General features: G+C 47.6%; 1 protein-coding gene and 1 long non-coding RNA gene across 18 annotated transcripts in view; one reads left to right on the top strand and one right to left on the bottom strand.

The window, feature by feature from the left end:
* Positions 1-17,902, top strand: part of Synj2 (synaptojanin 2) — a 114,487-nt gene that overhangs the window by 81,353 nt on the left and 15,232 nt on the right. For 3 of the 17 annotated variants that reach the window (XM_006523206.2, XM_006523202.4, XM_017317372.2), the window contains 11 exons: positions 1,027-1,183; positions 2,352-2,469; positions 3,524-3,742; positions 3,845-3,923; positions 4,515-4,683; positions 5,787-5,954; positions 7,068-7,202; positions 10,065-10,177; positions 11,183-11,291; positions 12,779-12,927; positions 14,752-17,506. In XM_006523206.2, the coding sequence (XP_006523269.1) occupies positions 1,027-1,183; positions 2,352-2,469; positions 3,524-3,742; positions 3,845-3,923; positions 4,515-4,683; positions 5,787-5,954; positions 7,068-7,202; positions 10,065-10,177; positions 11,183-11,291; positions 12,779-12,927; positions 14,752-15,483 (2,148 nt within the window). In that variant the 3' untranslated portion in view covers positions 15,484-17,506. Of the gene's footprint in view, positions 1-1,026; positions 1,184-2,351; positions 2,470-3,523; positions 3,743-3,844; positions 3,924-4,514; positions 4,684-5,786; positions 5,955-6,749; positions 7,203-10,064; positions 10,178-11,182; positions 11,292-12,778; positions 12,928-13,724; positions 13,874-14,751; positions 17,560-17,902 lie in introns of those variants that run through there. The other 14 variants (NM_001113352.2, NM_001290698.1, XM_006523203.2 and 11 more) reach the window with 11 other exon arrangements.
* Positions 9,445-13,776, bottom strand: Gm46591. The gene is made up of 2 exons (XR_001782177.2): positions 13,038-13,776; positions 9,445-10,911 (listed from the first exon to the last, which is right to left on the bottom strand). It is a non-coding gene; the product is annotated as a predicted gene, 46591 (long non-coding RNA).

The following is a 17,902-nucleotide window of genomic DNA, read 5'->3' on the forward strand; positions in this document are numbered from 1 at the left end:
CAACGTCAGATGGGCCACTGCGTGCACTGGAGGTGTTGAGTACTGGTGTATGTGGTCTACCTATACTAAATATACTCATCTGTCTACGCATGTGCAGTCTTTTAAGGAACTGCTTCACTTCTGGCATAAGCAATGCTTTAGACTCCATTCCAGATATTTTGTTGCTCTCCCATTCTCGTTGGTGAGGACACTAACACAATCATTTGCACACTGATTTATAGTACATCGATTCCTTCACAGTGCCCGGTAAATTACACTCATTGACAGACAGAGGGTAAAGTTGAATTATGTATCCCAGGTCATGAAGTCAGCATACCAGGCTACAGTTGGCTCCAAAACATTATCCATCACAGAGCACACATGGGCTAGACCAGGGCCACATACAGGTTCCTAGGGATTCGGAAGGCAGTGCCTATTCAGCACAGGTTCAGCTTCAGGCTTGCCTTTAGTTCTTTAGGATCAGAGCAGCCCGCTTCCCGAGAACCACCGCTTAGCTTCTCCAGCTAGGACTGTTGCCTATTTCAGAGCCTTGCTCTCCTAGCAGGAAGCAGGTGAGCGTGCCATCTGCCTTGAGAATGCTGTTGCTTCAATGAAGGAGGAGAGAAAAATGAAGGTACCTCTCCCTCTAAAACAAGACTCCGCCACATTTTGAAGTTTGCTCTCCTTCCTGTGAAGTGCACAGATGAACCCTGTCACACTATAAATCTTCTCATTTCCTCTGCCAAATTCTTGCGCCCTCTCTACCACATCGAGGGAGAAAGGTTTTGCTCAAGCCCCAAAAAAGTGGGACACAGGCAGGGGGATGCTCAGGTGAGCCCAGAGTGATCCCTGTCCTGTGGTCCCTTCTCTGTCTCCAAAGGCAGGTTTACAGGAGGGGAGGCAAGGTGCTACGATGCTGTGTGTGTGTGTCCAGCTATTAAGAGGCACGTAAGCCCAGGAAGAGACATGTCTGTGTGTGTAAAGTCTTCTACTTTTAGAACACTTTTCCCCCCGAAGATGGCCTTGTGATTTCTTTTCTCCAAATAGATTTTTAAAGACTTTCATGAAGGAGCCGTTAACTTCGGACCCACCTACAAGTATGACGTTGGATCAGCTGCCTACGACACAAGTGACAAGTGCCGTACCCCAGCCTGGACAGACAGGGTGCTGTGGTGGAGGAAGAAGCATCCATATGATAAAACAGGTGAGTGCTACATGTGTTGCTGAAACAGAGGTGGGGCAAATGGGAAATACCATGGAGGGAGAAAAACGGCCACTCGGCCCAGTGCCCTGGCTGTGTACCACATTTTTCTCAATCAGCCAAAGGATGACAGATCATTCTAGATGTCATAGCTTTTGAACCGCCTCTATCCTGGTCTTGCCTGTCCATCATGGTTGCTCCTACCCATCCTCTGACCTTTACCCTAGGAGGGAAGAGGACTGGAGCCGTGGGCTATCTCCCACTTTTCTCATACCTTACAGAGCCCATTTTTTCAACCAAATTCATACCTCTTTTTTTTTTTTAAGATTTATTTATTTCATGTATATGAGTATACCAGTGCTCTCTTCAAACCCACCAGAAGAGGGCATCAGACTCCATTACAGATGATTGTGAGCCACCATGTGGTTACTGGGAATTGAACTCAGGACCTCTGGAAGAGTAGTCAGTGCTCTTAACCTCTGAGCCGTCTCTCCAGCCCAAATTTGTACCTCTTAAAACCTCAATTCCAAATGGAACACGAGGCCCGAGGATTTTTGTTGTTGTTGTTGTTTTCCCCTTTTGGCTAGTGAGTTGTGAAGTCTGTTTTGAAGTCAATGATGAGCAGAAAGGAAGGGAAGCTTATTAAAGTTGGAGCACCTGCACTGTGGAATGCAAATAGCCTTTCCACATAAAGAGGGCGGTCTGCAGAAACTTCAAAGCCCAGAAACTAGAGCTACAGGGGGAAGAGAGGGTTTTTTTTTTTTTTTTTTTTTTTTTTTTTCCTATTAGTCTGGGAGCATCTCCATGGCCTCCAGGGTACTGGGAGGCAGGGCTGTTGAACCTCAGAGCCTCTCACTGTACAAAAACCACAGGTCTCAGAGGCAACAGACTGCTGCATCCTGGTCCGCTGCGTGGTGACCTGAGTGTGTAGGGGGTGGGGAGCGCCATGGTTGTTACTGTTCTTGGCAATCTGAACATGAAAACCTTTTTACCCCAGCCCCAATGCAGCGTAGGCTTAACTTTAAGCTCAAGGGTAGAAGCAAATGAGCCTGAGCCAAGGTGGTTAGGGACAGAGATCTGTGCTACAAGGAGTCATAGTCACATGTATGCATGATAACGGTTTTGTGTCTCCTGTTGGCTGTCGGCCTCTTGAATGGAACCTGGCGAGCAGCTGGTGAACTCAACCTTCTAGACAGCGATCTAGACGGCGATCCCCAAATCAGACACACCTGGTCTCCAGGCACTCTGAAATACTACGGCCGTGCAGAGCTGCAGGCGTCTGATCACAGGTAAGGTCCTCATTGGGGCGAGCGCTGGCTCTGCCTCCCCAAGGATATCCTGTCCCTGTAAGGATTGGAGAGAGAGACAGAGAGACAGAGACTGAAACAGAGACAGAGACAAAGACAGAGACAGAGAGAAAGAGATGGGGGGTCTGTATACCCCCCCATTGTGAAGTAATAATTGTTAGCATTTTTGTCATTGGTTGCTCTATATCATAAATGATGTTATTCATGAAAACATCAAAGATACAGCCTGCACAATGTTGTATCTTTGAAACGTCCTCAGTCACCCTGGTGCACAGCTTGCTTTCTTGGTAGTTTTCCAGCTGCAGTCCCGTGTAAGCTTACAGATCAGGGTTACCCGTTCGCAGCCGCTGCTCAGCTCTAAACAGAGCCACGGGCTGACCCACCCACTCACCGGTGGATGACCATTTTCATCTAGTATTTGCATTGCGACAAATAGTGTACAGTTTTCCTGTGATGGCTTCAGGCTGTTCAATACTCTGCGATGTTGTTTAGCCTTGGCCACTCTGTGCTAAGGATGGAAGGAGACAGCAGGAGGCAGGGAGAGGGAAGTCTGATGGCAGCCTCTGAGAGGATGTGTTAGAGGAAGGTGTTAACCTTCCAAGAATTGGTAGTAGGGTAGCATAAGACAGGTGAGGGGATTTCATTCTCCTGCAGGTGCTACTAGAGCTGTGTATGTTATTGTAAGGGAGGGAGGGAGAGTGGTACCTGGGTCAGGCAGTGACTCAGAACTTTAGCTCCCTCCCCTGTCAGCAGAGTTGAGGGGAACCAACCTTGTATATTCTCTTTATCCTGATTTCTGTGTTTCCTTAGAATCAAATCCTAGAGATGAGCTTTATAAACAAAAAGAGGTGATGTTTGGAGACTCTTAACATGGATTGATTGGCATGCGGCCATGTGAAGAGCTTCTAGTCTGGCTGGCAGCCTGTGGGTTCATGGGCCAACAGAACGGGCAGGGACAGAGGCAGGTCGGAGGCTGGGATGTGACAGCCGCCTAAGCCAACGGTTCTCTGCCGATTCTCCCTTGTGTCTGATGCAGACCTGTGCTGGCCATTGTGGAGGTGGAGGTTCAAGAGGTGGATGTAGGAGCCCGGGAGAGGGTCTTCCAGGAAGTGTCCTCTGTCCAAGGCCCGCTGGATGCCACCGTTGTTGTAAACCTCCAGTCTCCAACCCTAGAAGAGAAAAATGAATTTCCAGAGGACCTGCGCACAGAACTTATGCAGACTTTGGGGAATTATGGGACGATTATTCTAGTCAGGTAATCCCCGCCCTTGAGACATATGTTCTGGGGTGTCCGAGGGATCCAAGAGAGCTGCTGCATTAGGTTTCTGTATTGACGAGCTAATCTCCTGTAACACAGGATCAACCAAGGGCAGATGCTGGTGACGTTTGCAGACAGCCACTCGGCTCTCAGTGTGCTGGATGTGGATGGTATGAAGGTAAGTGGTGTTTAGTCACACTGTGGAGTGGGGCTGGCTCATCCCCATATTTACATGGCCATGATTTCCTCTGGCCAGTGTCCTACCTGTGTAAGTGCCATGGTGCATTGCAGCTGGGATTCTCCATCTGGGTCTTGTGTCTTGAAGCTGGTCTTGTGCCACTAGCAGAAGCTCAAAGTATAAACTTCCCACTCAGTTCTTTGCTTCCACCTTTCTCTTTAGACTGTTATGGGGGACACTGTTCACACTTAGTTCCATTTTTATAAGATCCTGGCTTAAATTTGTACAAAGTGAAAAGCTAGAGGTGTTAATTCAACTTCCATCCAATCATGTGTGGGTGTGTGTGCACGCGTGTACGAGCACACGCACATGTGCACACGTACACTCACACACACACACACACACACACACACACACACACACGCATGTGCACACATACACTCACACACATGCACTGTGTGCACCTAGGGCCTGGACTTTGGGGTTCCTTAGAAAATTGTGATGGTTGCACAGGCTGGAGAGAGAAGTGCTTTGTGGCTGAAGGGAGCCATGGTGACTTTCTTTGTTCTCACTAGCTGGCTCTCCTCCCAGGTGAAAGGCAGGGCCGTGAAGATTCGACCAAAGACCAAAGATTGGCTAGAAGGCCTGAGAGAGGAGCTTCTCCGGAAGCGAGACAGCATGGCCCCTGTGTCTCCCACCGCCAACTCCTGCTTGTTGGAGGAGAACTTTGACTTCTCGAGTCTGGACTATGAGTCCGAAGGTCAGTGACCCTGCCCATGGGCAGGCCTTGCCCTAAACCCCACCTCACAAAGGTTCCTGAGGGCATCTGAAGTGTGAAGAGTTGCATCTCTGTGATAACTGTAGGTCACATCCATGTGTTCCAATGTTCATATATGGGAGTGACGCAGGGTGCTGTAAGGGACATCTCACACACACCAACGTTGGCTTTGAGGTCGTTGGCAATAGGCATGAATTGAGGTGGAGAGCTGGCCTGGGGTCCTGGCTCCCATGGCTGCCAGCAGAGGATTCTCATAGAATTCTTGAGCTAGTTACATTGGCTTCACTGTATCCAGATTCCCAACTCGGACATTTTTTAAGGCAGGAATTCTTCCTGTGGTTCACAGTTCATAGGTCCATAACTATGTTTTAACTATATTAGTGTTAGTGTTCCTATTGCTGTAATAAACACCATGACCAAAGCAACTTGGGGAGGAAACAATTTATTTCATCTTATAGTTCCACATCACGGTCCATCCTCAAAGGAAATCAGGGCAGGAACTCAAGGCAGGAAGCTGGAGGCAGGAACTAAAGCAGAGGCCATGGAGGAGCGCTGCTTACTGGCTTGCTCAGACTGCTTTCTTATAACATCTAGAACCATGGGCCCTTAGGATGGGCCCTCCCACATCCATCATCAGTCAAGAAAATGCTCCACAGACTTGTCTACAGTCCATCTTATGGAAGCATTTTCTTGGTTGAGATTCCCTCTTCCCAGATGACTCTAGCCTGAGTCAATAAATCTAACTAGGAATATAACATAAATATACCTAGGACAATATAACCTTTGACCCTATTGACTCTGGGTCTGTGGCAAGGCAAGAGCTCAGTGCACAAGAAGCAGAGAGAAAATACCCGTGTCTTCTTTTATTCCAGTTGGGCCTCCAAGCAAGGGATGCTGACCCCATGTCAACAAGAGCCCTTCCTTCCACAGTTAATCTTCTCTACACACCCCCACCCCAGATACCATCTCATAAGTATCCCTTAGGCCAATCAGATTGACAGGCAGCAAGGCAGCTGCACTGGTTAAAGGCTGGACCACTCTAGCCTGATCTCTCTCGCCCTCATGTGACTTGTTCTTCCTTGAAGGGGATGTTCTTGAAGAGGATGAAGACTATTTAGTGGATGGGTTTGGCCAGCCTGTAGTCTCAGACAGTGAGCTCGGTGGAGACAACTCTTCCGACACCATGAGCTCCTTGACACCCGCCAGCAAGTCTCCCGCCCTGGCTAAAAAGAAGCAACATCCAACATACAAAGGTAACTCCTCCCCCGGTCTCCTGGGGCAGGGTTGGAAATCCCTACAGACGCACATTCAAGATCTACACCGGGATGTGTTGGTTGTTCCATTCACATATTGTCATATCATGCAGAGGCCTCATTATGTCTTAGAATGAAAGAAAACCGAAAAGTTGTGTAGAGTGAATTCATATCCTGGACTGAATGGTAGAATCTTCCATTAAGTTGACTCTTGATGCTTCCAAAATTCCAAAGCTGCTTTCCAGTGTCAGTCACTGTGTCCCTAACTGGAGAGAAGCTCTAACCAACAGCACAGGACCCTTGGGCTAGACCTGGGAATACAGAGCCGACAGGAAATTAAGCTCTTTGACAAGAGAGGTACAAAGACTCACCTACCTCCATGTATTCCTTTGATTAAATAATACTCCCCAAACCCATCGGTAGCTTACCATGCTAGAAACACTGGTTGGTTTTAGCACTTTGAGTTGCTGAGTCTGCCATAGAGATTTTTGGTAAGGTATGTGTGGCAATTATATACACAGACATGTTTAGCGAATGATAGCAGGCCAGCATTGGTGACCCTCACACTCCTCAAGTTTTCTCTCTCACAGCTTTGGCCCCTCTTGGTCTTCCCAGAGTCATGTACCAGCCACGATGTCAGGTACCCAGGAGGTGGCCCGCTGAAGCCTCTAGTCTAAGTTTGCTACTGGATGCCAGGCTAGCAAGAGAAGGGAGAGCTCTTCTCAACTTCCAAATCAGCAGCCACATTCTAGGAGGAGGAATTAAGTTCTCTTCCCTGTGGTGGGTGTCTCGTAGGAGCTCTGGTGTCACCCTGTCCTCTGCCTGTGTAGAGCTGTGGCTGATCATTTGGGACGGAGATGGCACATATACATCAAACGTGCCAGAGTTCCTCAAGTCTGGTAAACCAGGCCCATGGTTTGTTGCGTGTCCCAAGCAGGCATTGGGTATGCCCATACTCCCAACAGAGGGATGCTCAAAATCACTTCAAAATCAGCCCCACCCTCGGCATCCCATAGCACTTCTGCCTACTACAGTATGCCCTGCACGCAAAGACCCTTTCTGACCCTTGCGTTTGGACGAGATCATCTTTCTCACAGCTACCATGTCCTTCAGACGACGCTCACCTGGTGACCTTAAAGCAGGAGCTGGAAGTTGCTGGGAATTTTCGCCACCGTTCTCCGAGCAGGTCCCTGTCCGTCCCCAATAGGCCTCGGCCACCTCACCCACCACAGAGACCCCCCCCTCCAAGTAAGATTTGCTTACTCTGAGCTTGCCACAACGCCTGCTGGGAATAACCAACTGCACCCCTCCTGCTATTGAAAACACAGCTCTAAACTGCTGCTAAGTCCCTTCTGACGTTCCCTCCACCCGGGCTCCTTGTTGTCTAACTATAAGGCATGCTCTGTTTGGGGGGCCATTGGTTTCTAAAGGCATATGAAACAAAACCTTTCGAAGCTGTTCATCCGGGAACTTAGCTTCCACTCCAGATGTCTTAAATTTGAAACTGTTACTGTGGAAATGGTTGTAACCCTTTGAGGAAATTGTTCTAGCTTTTCAGTCAAGTGCTTCTTTCTTTGACAGATAGCCAGACCTGCTCTTTAAGAATCTGATCTACCAAGAGACTCAACATGCACACCCCTAGTCTTGGCCGTGATCTAGCTCCAGTCCCTGTGTTTCTCGCTCTCTGAGGACAAGCCCTGTTCTACCAGGCTCTCCTGGGTGCTTTCCTCCCAGCTCCTCTGATAATGCTTCTGCCATCAAACTTGCCTTAATCTCAGAATAACCTTATGGCCTGCTTGGCTTGTTTGTTTGTTTGTTTGTTTGTTTTTGTTTTTTGAGACAGGGTTTCTCTGTGTAGCCCTGGCTGTCCTGGAACTCACTCTGTAGACCAGGCTGGCCTCGAACTCAGAGATCCGCCTGCCTCTGCCTCCTGAGCTCTGCCTCCTGAGTGCTGGGATTAAAGGCGTGCGCCACCACTGCCCGGCTGTGGCCTGCTTTTTTGTTTCTTTTGTTACTGTATACTTCCCCCACCCCCAAACATTGGCTGTCAAATGCAGACTTTTTGAAGCCATTCCTTTTTAAAATTGGATTCACCCAGAGCTAACATACAGCAGTAATCAGTGTCAAGCCAGAAGTGTATCTTTGCTTTGGTGAACTTACACTCAGAAAATAGAAAAGATACTAAAATATCAAGTTCATAAGTTATTTGTGGTGGGAAACTGAGGCAAGAGTGTGAAGAATTTAGGGGGCCAGTATAGGCTACATAGTAAGAGTGTGCCTCAAAAATACTCATAAAAATTGTATTAATAGGAGCTGGAGAGGTGGCTCAGAGATTAAGAGCATTGGCTGCTCTTCCAGAGTCCTGAGTTCAATTCCCAGCAACGACATGGCTCATAACCATCTATAATGGGATCCAGTGCCCTCTTCTGATGTGTCTGAAGACATTGACAGTGTACTCATATACATAATATAGATAAATCTTAAAAATTATATAAATAAAATTTATAAGTTATATTACTTTAGAGATTTATAAAAATAGTTAGAGAAAGGAGTCAAAATCTAAAATTTACTTGGCTACTCACAGGTAACAGTTTTAATCAAAAACACTTCCATTGTTTGTCCAGTTGTATACATGTTGTCTTAGTCAAGGTTTCTGTTCCTGCACAAAATATCATGACCAAGAAGCAAGTTGGGGAGGAAAGGGTTTATTCAGCTTACACTTCCACATTTCTGTTCAACACCAAAGGAAGTCAGGTCTGGAACTCACACCGGGCAGGAACTTGAAGGCAGGAGCTGATGCAGAGGCCATGGAGGGATGCTGCGTACTGGCTTGCTTCCCCTGGCTTTCAGCCTACTTTCTTATAGAACCCAAGACTACCAGCCCAGGGATGACACTACTCTTGATCACTAATTGAGAAAATGCCTTACAGCTGGATCTCATGGAGGCATTTCCTCAAGGGAGGCTCCTTTCTCTGATAACTCCAGCTGTGTCAAGTTGACAAGCAAAACCAGCCAGGACATGCGTGTATCGCTACACTGTTTCAGAAAAAAAGAAATGTAAGGGCTGAGACTGTGTGCTAGCCTGACCTGCATGAAACACTAGTTTCAATCCCTAATCTGCCAAAAAGAAAATTTTAACAAACTCTTAATCCTTTTACTTGGTCACTTGTTTTTATTTCATTGACTACATCATTAAATACTCTAAGACATAATGTGTTAATAGCTAAAACATAATTTATTTCTTGACTTAGGAATTTTAAGACTTTTATATTCTCTCAGACATTAAGAGTAAATATCCTAGGGCTGGAGAGATGTCTCAGTGGGTAAAAGCACTGCCATACAAGCCTGCTGACCTTCCCTGTCTGTGGTGGGCTCTGGGCTGCAGGTCAGATTGCCAGGATCCCTGTAAAGCCAGCGTGTGGAGAGTGCTGTTAATCTCAGCACTCATACTGAATGATGTGAGGGGCAGATGGAGCACCAAGAACCTAGAACTACCTACCCTGGAGTGTGTAGTACAAATAGCTGGAGACCCTGCCTTAACAAGTTAGAAGACAAGGACCCAAGGCAGTCCTCTGTCCTTACATGTGCATGCACTCACACACAAACACATACACGTTTTGTACACACTTTATACACACACAAAAAAATACAAACATTTTTTAAAAACATTTTTAACATTTAAAATAATCGGTCCTGATAATAATGTGTTTTAAACCACTTTAAAAATCAATTGGTTTTTCTATAAGATTTAAAATCCCTCTTCGTGTTAGATGTAAATTCACATTCCAATCCTGCTTCCCTAGACAGTCTCCCAATGGGCCAAGCTATCAAGAGACTCGACAGGAACACTGCTTTGTTTTCTATGGTGCTTGGGATGGAACCCAGGCCTCACCCGTGCTGTGTGAGCTGCAAGCCCACAGTCATAACCCCCAAAGAGAAACTCTGGAGAGGCTCACGGGGCCTGCCTGGGAGCACTCTGAGTGGCTTGTGGGTCTGTATACCTGACCGTGGGTGTGGCTGTCTTTGGGGCTGCCTCCCCTGAAACTTCTGATAGCTTGCGAGCATGTTCCCAAGTCACTGAGGCTGACACCGTCTCATCATTTTTCACAGCTGGCTTAATGGTGAAGAAGTCAGCCTCAGACGCGTCCATCTCTTCTGGCACTCATGGACAATATTCCATCTTGCAGACAGCGAAACTTCTCCCAGGAGCACCCCAGCAACCAGTGAGTCCTCTGTGGGGCTCCCAGGGCAGTGGGCAGCGCTTCAGACCTGCGGGAGTAGTGCTTCACCCCAAGACCATGTGGATTTCTGTGGATACAAGGAATATATAACTCTGTCTCCTTCCTCTCCCTGCCCGCCACCTTATCCCCCAACCCCCTAATGCTTATTAGCAACTTCTTTACAGGACAGTTAAGTGACTGTGCGAGCACTGCAGGAGAAGACACTTGGAATGTGTCTCCCCGCTCCCAGTTCCCCTGAAGAGCAAACGGCCCACTTCCAGACTCCTCTTCTACTCCCTTGTAATTCTTGCCTTTGCCTAGAGCATTGGGTGGGGAGGAGAAAAGGAGAAACGCAGATGAGCTGGCCATTTTGGCATAAGATTAGATATAGTGTAGAACAGTTCTGAAAAACTTCAAGGGAGGGGGACAGAGGGCTGGGGTCCTCATCAGGAGGAGTCTGAGCTGCTGATGGGCATGCAGATGAAGGACAGTGACAGGAAGGGAAGGCAGTGCTCTACTGCTGGGGAAGTTACACAGGCTGGCAAGGCATGTGCAGTCTGGACAGGCTAAGGAGCTGACTAGATTCCAGAGTGTACAGTAACGTAACTGGGTCTCAGATGACCCAGGAGCCGAGTGAAGAGGTAGGAAATTCTGTTGGGAAACATACCTGGGAGGCGCTTCACACTCCCACGGACCATGGAGGTGTGGCCGAGACACTGCTCTCCAGCTCTTCCTGGCTGTGGAGATAAACGCAGAAGATGGTGTGTCCACATCGCCAAATCTGGCACCATGCTGTTTGGGAGCTGGTCTTGGCAACAGGAGATGTGGCTTAGATGCAGTAGGCACGTCTGTCAGCCGATGGGGTTCCCATAGCTCACGTCCTCAAGCAGATCACCTCCCCCCTGTACAGACAGGCAGGTGATGTGCATACTGCGAATATCCGCTCGCTCGCTCAGAGGCTCAGTTCCTACCTGTTAATCCATGTCTCTTCCGGATTCTCTCCCCAAGCCCAAGGCTAGAACTGGAATAAGTAAACCTTACAACGTCAAACAGATCAAAACCACCAACGCTCAGGAGGCAGAAGCAGCTATCCGGTGTCTCCTGGAAGCTAGCGGAGGTAGGTGGTCTCCTGGGAACCACCTGCCAGCCACAGGGAGTCCCTTTTATCCACTCACTGAGAGTGGCCTAGAAAAGAGCTGGGTCGATGCTTTCTTTCTTTTCTTTCCTATTTTTCTTTTTTTTTTTCTTTTTCTTTTTCCTTTTCTCTTTCTTTCTGTCTGTCTTTCTCTTTCTTTCTTTCTTTCTTTCTTCCTTTCTTTCGTGTGTGTGCAATGTTCAATGGAAGTGGCCTTTTTATGTACTTATTCTGATTTTTTTACTAAAAATTACATACTTAAAATTTATGAAGTATATAGAAAATAATCCCATGATGATTAAGCAGCATTTTAGAGATAAACATAATTTTCAGTTCATGTTGTGCCAGTGAATCTGATGATCTGAGTTTCAGTGCTGGGGCTCACATGGCAGAAGGGGACTGATGGCCACAAGTTGTCCTCTGACCTCAACAAGTTCAACATAGCACTTCTGTGACCCTCGGTATATGGCATACATATACACGTTACATGTACATACATGTGTTCCACATACATACCCTTGTTTCCCTACTTGGAATTTCTCCCATCTTTCATGTCACTGCTGCTATAAAATGTGCTGCTTTGGTATGGGGCTGCGATCTAGAATCCCATCTGGAGAGGAGAGTCCTGCCCTCCGTAATGACATACGGGATCGTGTGATTACCCAGTACTTAGGGAATTGATCAGACTTGGAATTCTCCACATGCTGAAGGAGGGCGTGTTTAGAAGTCAGAGGACGTTGCTGAGGGGTTGTACAGCACAGACAGTCTCAGTTTTTACTGAGAAACAAATGGAAGTAGAGTGTATCCCTACAATGGTGTATTGGCCAACCACAGGAGTGAAGCTGTACATAGTGCAGTGCGGGCAAGCCTTGAACATGTTACACTGAGTTAATGAAGGGAGGCACAGAGTCAGACACTGTGTGCTTCCATGTGTCCATGTGCTGTGGTAGGGAGATCTGTAGAGACAGAAAGCTCTGGAAAGAAATGAGTCTCAGCAACAACAACAAAAATATCTTAAACTTGGATAGTAGTGATGTGTGTGCTACTTGGTGAGTGCATTAAATAGCATGAAAATGGTTAGATTTTAAGGTAGGTGAATTATATTTCGATGAAATTTATTTGAGGGCACACCGCCCTAGAGATGCATGGTAGTGGAGGTTTGAAGTTTGAGGTCTCCCCACCATCTCCATGAAAGGCTGTCCTATTCACACTCCTATTGAGACTTTTGCTATGTGGCTCCTCTCCTTGAGAAATATATGACGCTTTCCATATGGTGTCAGGGTCTCAGCTGTCTTTCCTCGGGCCCCCATACCTGCGACAGAGGTGCAGAGCTGGGGCGAGACCTAGCTGTCTAGGTCTATCCTTAAGGACCTCTTTGTGACTCTATGAAAACACACTGGATTAATAGGGCACTGAGATGAGATGTAGACTCCCATGCCCTTGTACTTGAGCAAGTGATTTTGTTTCAGGGGTCCCGGAATCAGCCCCAGGTGCCATACCCCTGAGAAACCAAGGGTCTTCTAAGCCAGAGGCCACCCTGGGGCCCCCAGCCCTGCCCCGCCGGCCTGCTCCAAGGGTTCCCACTATGAAGAAACCAACTTTGAGGAGGACAGGAAAGGTAAGAAGTCAAACCATGTGAGCTACCCATTCCAAGGTTGCTTAAGGTCTTGCTACATAAAATTCTGTCAAGGACAGAAATGAAGATGGATTCAGTTTCTCAACCCATACCCGTATCCCAGACATGGACTCAGCCATGTCTGGAGGAAAATGGCTCCTTCAGCAACTGCTTCCTCCATGTCTTCCTGCTGCAGCTTGGCCTCAGCTGAGCAGAGAAAGGAGCTAGCTGTCCTTTGCAGATTCCCACTGTGACATTCACGGACAGCTTAGGAGAGACTGCTTCCCGAACGTTCCCAGTCACCACAGGGAGCCGCTGTGTGTGTGTGGTGTTCCTGTGGATCACATGCACAGACCGACAAGCCTTAGAGAAGCACTAACAGGGCCTGGGGCAAGGGCTCGGGGAAGAGCACTGACACATAAGCTTAAAGACCTGAATTTGGATCACATAAAAAGCACGATAAAACCACATATACCTGAAACCCCAGAAATGCAGAGGGCAGAGACAGGAGGATGGCTGGGCTTAATGGCTGCCAGCCTAGCTCTGAGACTCAGTGAGAGACTCCTGTCTCAAAGGAATAAGGTGAGTGATAAAGGAAGATCGTGAAGTTCCCCCAGGTCTCCCGTGCACATACCTCCACATACAGAGGCTCACACACCACAGACGCATGACTAACTCTCTTTCACATGCTCTCTCCCTCCCCTACACACACACACACACACACACACACACACACACACACACACACACGCCCCAGCTCCTGCAGGCCCGACAGCTTCTTTTCACCACTTTTCTTGCAGATTGTTTTCTGCTCTAACTCACAAGCTTCCCAGCCTTGCTTACTACTGCAAAGACATGAGTTTGTAAGGACAGTGGCTGCCCAGAGACTGACACCCATAGATGCTTCCGGATCTTCCGTGTGACCTCAGTTCTGGGAGTGGGCCACTTGGTAATCCCTGCCTGGGTGCCGTAGGGGGACTATTGCTTTGCCAGCCTGCCCGGCGTGAGAGGTGGCTCTGGCATGTGCCTGTGGATTGAGTCTGTTTTCTGTCTTCTAAGTTGTGCTTCTGCCCTGCACTGCTGCCTGCCCACTTTTCATGCTTTGATGCAAAATGGACTTTGCCCTCTCTGTTGGCTGTGCACTGGCTCTGTCTTTTCAGGAACAAAGCTGAGCTCTGTCTTCGTTGGCTGCACAGGGATTTTGGTACAAGGCTGGCGGAGAAGGGTTATGTTTCCAGTTTGTCTTCTTTTTTAAGAACCAAAGGAAACATTGGACAGACCCGGTCCAGTCCCTGTGCTTAACTACCCGGCCCCATCTGTACCAGAGCCTCACTTTGCACCATGTAGTTTAAAAGCAGAGCTGAAGAAGTGGTGTCTCTGTACGAGTCCCTCCTTCTGTATTGAAATATGGACGATCCAAGGAGAAAGTAGAGGCATTTAGTCCTACAACGTGCTCCCTTCCCAGTGAGGTGCAGTGCGTGCCGGATCACCGGCTAGGGCTGGGGCTTCATATCGAATGTTGCAGAGAAACCCTCACTGAGTGAGGAATGAGCATAGCCCTGTTTGGTCAGGCAACCATGACGAGTTCATCGTAAGTCACCCACCGTGGCTCTGGTTTGAAAGCTTCCCAGTTGCTCATTGCCGTACTGGATCATGGGTTTCTCCTGTGTTTCTTCTTTCCTGCTCATGGTCCTGGCTTCCACACATTCTCTAATCTCAGAATGGCTGCCTCAGCCTCATCTGTCTCTATTCCCTCCTGAGTGTTGTCTGGGTGCCCACTTCTAATGTGCAGGCTTCTCATTTACACTGTACCTTGCCTTTCCTCAGCCCATGTTACCAGAAGAAAACTTTGAGCCACAGCCTGTCCATTTTACAATGGCTTCCCAGGAAATGAACCTTGAGACCCCTCCTCCAATAACAGCTACTCCCATCCCGCCTGTTCCCAAACCAAGAACACTTCAGCCTGGGAAAGGTGTTGAGGGGAGGCCAAGCAGCGGTAAGCCAGAACCAGATGAAGCTCCTTCCGTGACAGGCACTGTGGAGTCACCACCTCCAGAGGCCCAGGAGGCCCCGTCTCTGGCTCCCAAGGTGCCTCCGAGGAGGAAGAAGTCTGCACCAGCGGCCTTCCACCTGCAGGTCCTGCAGAACAACAGCCAAGTTCTCCAGGGCCTCACGTGCTCCAGCAGTTCTCCACCCTCACTGAAGCCCGACACCCACCCGCTCTGTCTACAAGTGGCACTTGGCACTTCATCTGCCAGAAGCCCTGAAACCCATGGCCCCAGAGTGACAGAGCCCGAGGCGGCCTCTTTTCATGGCAACTATCCAGATCCCTTCTGGAGCCTTCTCCACCACCCTAAGCTGTTGAACAATACCTGGCTGTCCAAGAGCTCCGAGCCTTTAGACGTGGGGTCCAGGAACCCTGAGAGGACACACACAGAGCCGGCACAGGTCAATGCATCGTTGGCTGAGAGGGGGCTTCCACCAGACCATGGGGGAAAAGACTTAAGTCACTGGGTGACAGCTAGTAACAAAGACAAGAGGACAACATTAGGTGTTTGACCCACAGGCATGAAGGTGACCTGTTGCCTCTGAGGATACTCTTCATTTCAAATGTTCACCTTCCTCATGTGGGCATTGCTTGACCTGGTCAAAGGGATGTCGATGTAAAAAGGCACACTGAAACCCTTTGCTTATCGTCACTCTGTGTAGTGTATGAGAACTGTTTGCCACTCTGTACAGATATTCAGCCACCCAAATGTTCCATTCGAGATCATGGGTCTTAAGCTTGCTCTCAGGGGCCTGGGGAGTGTGCTGTTGAATTCAGGGTATGGATTTAAAAGAAACATATCTAGATTCCCCAGGATGCTCTCACCCACAGAATTTTAAATGGTTGTTCAATCTGTGTGTGTGTGCCATTTGCTTGTTCGTTTTGTGTTTTTACAGATTTGGGATAAGTGGTAGGTTCATAAAAGATGACATTAAAAGCACTTGGGACCATTGAGAGCTGTTCTGACCCACTTGAAACCACATTAAGAAAAATCAGAGCTGAAAACAGCGAATAGGTCAATGTCATGCCTGGACCATACATTCCTGTGAGCCCTTTTTATGGAATTGCCCTTGATAGCTGCAGGTTCTGCTTCTTCAGGCTCGGCAGAAAGACCTCGTCTGTACTGAGCATGTATGTTTTCTGTTAGTCTCTAAATACTGCAGCGTAACAGGTGTAAGTCATTTGGAGACAACTGAACACGTACAAGAGGATGCGTAGGAACTATACAAGTACTGCACTGTTGAAGACTTGAACATCCAAGGATTTGGGTACCTCAGGGGATCCTGGAATTGATCTCCCATAGATACTCAGGTGACTACCCATGTGTAATTAGCTTTAATGATGTTGAAGTCCTATGAGAGCTGGCGACAATACTGTTTTGGGTGTGACCTGTGCACTACGAGTTTACCCTCCACTCTAATATGGACCAGCTGACTCCTGTATGCCCTGTACACAGCCATGGTCTTGAGCCACGGTGTGCTGCTTAAACTAATTTACATTTACCCTCTGGATGAAACTTCCCTCCTATTGTCCATGTCCTATAAAGGCACAAAATGTGAAAACTCATACTGGCCCATCATGGCTGACCTCCATCTGTGTAGTATATGATGGCTTCAGGAAGGAGCAACAAGACGGCAAGTCTGGGCTTGTTCTCTGATGATGTTTCTTGGGTCTGTTGGTTGCTTCCTGCATTCATGCTTTTCTCATACTGTTCAACTCTTCAAGAACTGACAAAGACACCCTGATGCTATTTTATATTTTAAAAAATTATTGTGATGTCTAGAATCTATTTGAAGCATGTATCACATTGTTTGTATATAAAAAGCTCATTAGCTGAAGAAGGCAGAGTTAGGAAGGCCATGAGGTCAAGACCAGTTGGAGCAACAGAGCAAGATACTATTTTCAGAAAGAAATTCATTAGCATATCTTGTTATGCCAACTTCCTTATTTATGAGTCTTTCATATCATAGGCCCATACACAATGTCCTATGTTGCTCCTTATGGCCAATCCTGAAGAGAATGCTAATGAATGGGGTAGGCATGGCCATTAGATGCTAATGATGGGGCAGATGTGGCCATTTTGCCTGGGACATGCCACTCTTCATTACCCACCAGACTGTTGGGATTTCAGAAATTATTTTACTGTCACATTCAAGATATTTTGCAAATTATTTAAATCTGGCACTCAAAAACAAAACTCCACGTATCTACATTAATCTGAAAATTGATTGGAGAAAAAGAAGCCACTGACCCAGAGATAAGTAGAATAATATGCATATTTGGCAGTTATAAAGTTTGGTGTGGGGGCTGGAGAGATGGCTCAGCAGCTAAGAGCCCTGGCTGCTCTTTCAGAGGACCCAGGTTTGGTTCCCAGCTGTAACTCCAATCTCATGAGAGCCAATTATTCTCTTCTGGCCTCTGAGAGCCCTGTATGCCCAAGGTACACAGACATACATGCAGGCAAGTAAATAAGATGAACGAGCAACCACCACCTACCAATCAACACAATAAAGGAAAAGCTAAAGATGGCATGTAGATGCTTACTGTGGATCATCTTGTGTTCTTCAAATAAAACCATAGAGCAAGCATCCGAGGAGAAAGCAGAGTGGGCTGCCCAGAGATGGGAAAGAACTGCCACGGTCTTTTTTTCTCGCAAATGCAGTCAGGAACAGAAAAATGTTTTAAGCTCAGATGCCCTCTTCCTGTATATACCGTCTTTTCCTGCCACGTTGGAGGTGAATTTGACAGCAGATAAATGTAACCCCCCAGTCAGAAAGGCAGCAGGGAGGTCAGCTCTACAAGATTGCTTGCAGCATGGGAAAAACTCCAGCTTGTAGTTTTCCTTGTTCTACATAGTAATTAAGCCAGCAGCTGCCCCTGAGAATCTGAAATCAAAGTACCACACCTAGAACCTACACCCAGGACCGTGCG

This window comes from Mus musculus, chromosome 17 (assembly GCF_000001635.26).
Source record: "Mus musculus strain C57BL/6J chromosome 17, GRCm38.p6 C57BL/6J".
In the NCBI taxonomy this organism is placed as follows: Eukaryota; Metazoa; Chordata; class Mammalia; order Rodentia; family Muridae; genus Mus; species Mus musculus.